Below are 4730 nucleotides of genomic sequence, written 5' to 3'. Positions count from 1 at the left end.
CTATTACGAGAATAAAGTCGTACTATTACGAGAATAAAGTCGTACTATTACGAGAATAAAGTCGTACTATTACGAGAAAAAAAGTCATAATATTACACGACGTGTCCATTTTCCATTCCTCATTTCCTGCTTATTTTCCACCCCTGCCGTGTACAGCCATGTGTCTGTATTTATAAAGTCGTCCATGATGACTCGTGTCACTGTTAGATTAATGATTTCATCCAAATTAGCTARGTGACGACTAAATCCATCAGTGCATCCATTAATTACAATACAGCTTCAGTTTATAGTCGTTTGCACAATTTCTAAGTCCTGCTACTGATAATTTGATGCTAATGTGCTAAAAGATTAACTATTTATTTTAAGCAATAAAAAACAACTTGACAAGTTGCTCAACGTTCCTCATTTTAATGCAGATAACTGCAGGCTTTTTTGTGTAAAGGGTATAGACTAGTATACGACTTTAATTTTAGAATATTATGACTTTATTCTCATAGTGTTGCAACTTTATTCACATAATATTGTAGAGGTTGGTACAACTACACTTCTTATAACCACTGTTATGAGGAAATTCATGGGTTCTTCTGTTTAAGGAAATAAACACCCTCTCTGTGTAAACATGAGACCACACTAATGAGTCAGACTTTAGTCAGAGAATTCAAGTTGATTCAGCCGTAAATGAGATCATTTATTTATAGAATCAAAATAAATCATTTATATACAACTTATTGTGAAGAATCAAATTTTGTTGAGTTAAAGCATCAACAAAAACAGGTACACGTCCGCACTAATTAACTGTTAAAATTAAAAATTAACAGAAACAGCAGAACTTCAGGTTTAAGGTCTTAATAAACCAGATGTTTGCAGGTACATTAAACTTAGATGGCAATGTTTAAGTTTAAGAGATAGAAGGAAAGGAGGATGTTAGCCCTAACGTTTAAGTTATCAAAATGTGAGGAAACCAGAATGAACTCGAGTCTCTGCGACACGTCAGCCTGAACTCTGATCCACTTAGTCAAAACATTCAGCTTTTACCTGGAGGCATCTTCACCATCAGGTTAAGTGTTTAGGAAGAATTCACCAGGTCAGCAAGAAACTCCGGTCAGGTTCCTTACTTCCAGTAAAACTTCCAGTGTTTTCATTTTTCAGCCTCTCCGAAAATCTGCGTCAGGTCCGAAGGAGAGAGTCAGATCCGATTCAGTCTTCTCTTCAAAGTAAAAGCTTCTCATCAGACGTTTGATTTATAAATTGATAATAATGTTTAGTTAAACAAAAATATAAAGAACAATATTATTTTGTTTATTACCTTGATTGAAGAAAATAAAATGTCTCTTTTGAGGGAGGTCTTCTGAGACCAGGGTCAAAGAAAGGTGGACATGTGTAATCCCCCTCGGGGTGACCCTACAATATTATGACTTTATTTCCATACGACTTTGTCATAATATTATGACTTTATTCTCGTAATTTTAAAAAATTATAAAATCTTATTGTGTGGCTCAAATACTCTGTCGTATTTATGCTATTCTTCTGCTAATTTGAACTTTTTTCTGCATCTTTTGGCTGTTTTTTTTTTCTAATTTGATCTTTTTTCAGCCAAATTCATCTTTTTATGATAATCTCAGCTTCGCACTGCTTAATTTAACAAGTAGGTGCTCTTCGTCGTTTGTGCTAGATTCATCTATTACAGCTACTTTTTAAGCTTTTTAAGCTAGTTTAAGCATTTTTAGATATTCAGTAAAAATCTTTCAGCATTAAGCATTCACCTCGTTTTTGCAGGAAATGCAAATTCTCTATTTTTATTTTTTACCTTTACTTGGAGGGAAAAAAGTTTCTGTTTTGTGACACATTTTATAAATAAACTTGTGATGTTTTGTGTKTGATTCACATCAGAGCACTGAAACATGCCTGCAGTGCTTCACAGTAGGATCACACCAACAGAAAGCTTTGTCCTTCAGAGCTAGCAGGAAACACTGAAACCTCCCCACAGGCAGAAATGATGAACAGATTTTTCTCTGCACGATGACGACAACAACAATCCTCCCTTCTCCTCTTCTCTGCAGTGTGTCCACCACCCACGGAACCGGAGAACGGGGGTTACCGCTGCCGCTCTCCTCGCTGCCAGAGCCTCAGCCACGGGACGGTCATCGAGTACTTCTGTGACGAGGGCTACGCTCTGAAAGGAGACTACAACTTTCGCACTTGTATTAACGGTGAATGGGACCGTCCCATGCAGAGCAGCTGCAGACTGGTTGAAGGTTTGTCACCTCGGCTTCATTTTGTGTGTTTATTTTTTAATATAACAACACGATTTGAGCCACATATTTACTAAAGTTTGTGTCTGTGTGTACCCCTCAGACAAAGAGCCTAGCTCCCCGCTCGGTATCCCAGCTCTGTCTATTGTGGCGTCCACAGCTAGCTCTGTGGCCCTCATCCTGCTGTTAGTGGTGCTGTTTGTTCTGGTGCAGCCAAAACTCAAGTCCTTCCATCACAACAGGTATGATACTTACACAACTCTGGATACGGTTTATTTTATCTCAGATTAATGGAGACTCTTAACAGTGTTTGTTATCATAACACACAGTCATTAGATCATTTCAGGTCCAACTTCCTCATTTTCTAAATGTTTGTAAAGTGTTTATTCCTTCTAAAAGCTTCTGTCTTACTGAAACAAGATGTTTTGGTCCTTCACTAACTCAGCAGATAGTTTTTGTAGCTGAAACTCTTGAGAAAACATGTGATTGTGTGACAAACTAACACAAGTTCAAGCTCTATTTTGTTTTTTGTTTCTGATTTCTTCACCTGTTAATTAAACTCCAGGTCCTTGTTGTGGTTCTAATCTGTAGGATGTGTCTCTTTTGTTCTGAGAATTGAGAACAAAGATTTAAAAGTAGTCCATGTTTAATGACGTCATACAGAACTGATGCATGGTTTGTGGTCTTTGCCACCTGTCTGTCTCTGTTCTTTAGGAGGGAGCAGGGGGTCTCAGGTCAGTCCAGCTCCATCATGGTGGAGGGGGTTCAAGTCACGCTGCCCTCTTATGAAGAGGCTGTATATGGAAGCAGTGGACCCTGCAGCGGTCCCTCCCCACCTCCTCCTGCAGCTCCTCCAGAGTCCAGAGTCCCCATCGTGCTTTCTGAGGGGCTTCCTCAGGGGGCCGCGGGAGGCCACAGCTCCAGCAGAGCCCGCCCCCACAGAGACTTTGACTTCTGTCTCCCATCAACCTCCTCCTCCTCCTCCTCCTCTGGCCGTCATGCAGAGATGGTGCTGGTTCATCAGGTGCCCTCCTCCTCCTCCTCCTCCTCCTCTTCATCATCGTGGGCTAGAGAGCACCCAGGTGGTGCGTGTGCAGCCCCCCTCCCTCTCCGCAGAGACTCTGAGAGCAGCGACCAGCACAGTCTGCTCTCTGTCACCTCCACAGACGACTTCTCTGATGGTAAGATGAAACAACATGAAGACTGGTGACTTTATTCCTGTTAGATGTATTAAATAAACCAGGAGGAGAAACTTTTATCCTCCTAACTCCACTGTTTTAACCATTAAACGTGTTTTATTGTGGAGTCTCTAGTAGAGCAGAACAGATTCATTTAGTTTCTCCTGGTGCTGCTAAGAAAACTTTATATCCTGTTTGTTCTTATTGTTAAACTGGTTCAGTTTTCTCTGTTTTTATGATGTTTTCTGAGTTATTACATCACAGTGTTTGTGACAGAACTACTAAATAAGGTCTGGACTTAACTGTTATTTAGTGGTCTTCATTCTCCTCTGGTTCTGGGTCAGACTCTGGTTCTGGGTCAGACTCACATCTTTTAATTAAATTGTAAATAAAAGGTTTCTGCGCAGCTGTACAGGTGTTTAAAGTGCAGATTAAAGAGACAGCCTCGAAACGAGTTGATCTGAGACACCTCAGGACTGTAGTGAAAGAGGGGCTTGTGGAGTTGCAATAAGTGTTGCAGTTCCACCTTATTTAGAGTTTAGACAGTGAAGAGGCAGGTTCACATGAAACTGTTTGACACAACATTTATTGATCTGTATGTTTCTGATCATGTGACTGTTTGTCCTGCAGATATTCCCCTGTTGAAGGAAGCATGAAGCCTGCTGCTCTCTTATCACCTCCTCCTCCTCCTCCTCCTCCTCCTCTCACTGCTGTCCAGAACTGACTGTGGCCGTGGACCCACTCTCCCCTCCTACAGGCCGAGAAGTGACCAGAGCTGTGTCCATTTCCTCACCTGCCTCCTCCTGTCAGAGCAGAGCCCACATCCAGGACCAGAACTGAGACCTGAGACATGATGGACCGCTGCAGGACCCACAGACTGGACTCACAGAGGCAAACTGACCCTGTACAGACCTAACTAACATCCTGGCTGCTGTGACCTCAGACAGTAAAAATAAAAAGTGTAAAATAAAGACTGTAAAAATACTGTAGGATGTTCAGTTTTTATCATTTTTAAACTAAAAGTTTAAAAATATATTTTAACACAGACGGGGCCATTTTATTTKCACACAAAGCATTCTGGGTAAATGATGACGTGGATAGGTCCTCGGTGCGAGGCTGCTAGCGAGCTATATCCACCCTGAAGGTTAATCTTGGACAATATCTGATGATCGACTCTTTTAAATGAAACCAGAGAGCGTTGACAGAGAGGAGAAGGTAGAAATGACTCAGCCTGGAACTGAAAATATGGATGGAGGACAACAGAGCTGCTTCATGGAAGAACAACCTCAGATTAGCCTGT

General features: G+C 41.0%; 1 protein-coding gene across 1 annotated transcript in view; it reads left to right on the top strand.

Moving 5' to 3' along the window:
- Window positions 1-4415, top strand: part of susd6 (sushi domain containing 6) — a 30051-nt gene extending 25636 nt beyond the window's left edge. The window contains exons 4-7 of the mRNA XM_014015429.1: window positions 2061-2255; window positions 2356-2494; window positions 2967-3433; window positions 4061-4415. Coding sequence (XP_013870883.1) covers window positions 2061-2255; window positions 2356-2494; window positions 2967-3433; window positions 4061-4086 — 827 coding nt within the window. The 3' untranslated portion in view covers window positions 4087-4415. The remainder of the gene's footprint in view (window positions 1-2060; window positions 2256-2355; window positions 2495-2966; window positions 3434-4060) is intronic.
- The last annotated feature ends 315 nt before the right edge of the window (window positions 4416-4730 follow it).

Source organism: Austrofundulus limnaeus, unplaced genomic scaffold (assembly GCF_001266775.1).
Source record: "Austrofundulus limnaeus strain Quisiro unplaced genomic scaffold, Austrofundulus_limnaeus-1.0 Scaffold129, whole genome shotgun sequence".
In the NCBI taxonomy this organism is placed as follows: Eukaryota; Metazoa; Chordata; class Actinopteri; order Cyprinodontiformes; family Rivulidae; genus Austrofundulus; species Austrofundulus limnaeus.
Note: the sequence above shows the minus strand (reverse complement) of the source record. Positions and strands in the feature narration are given on the sequence as shown.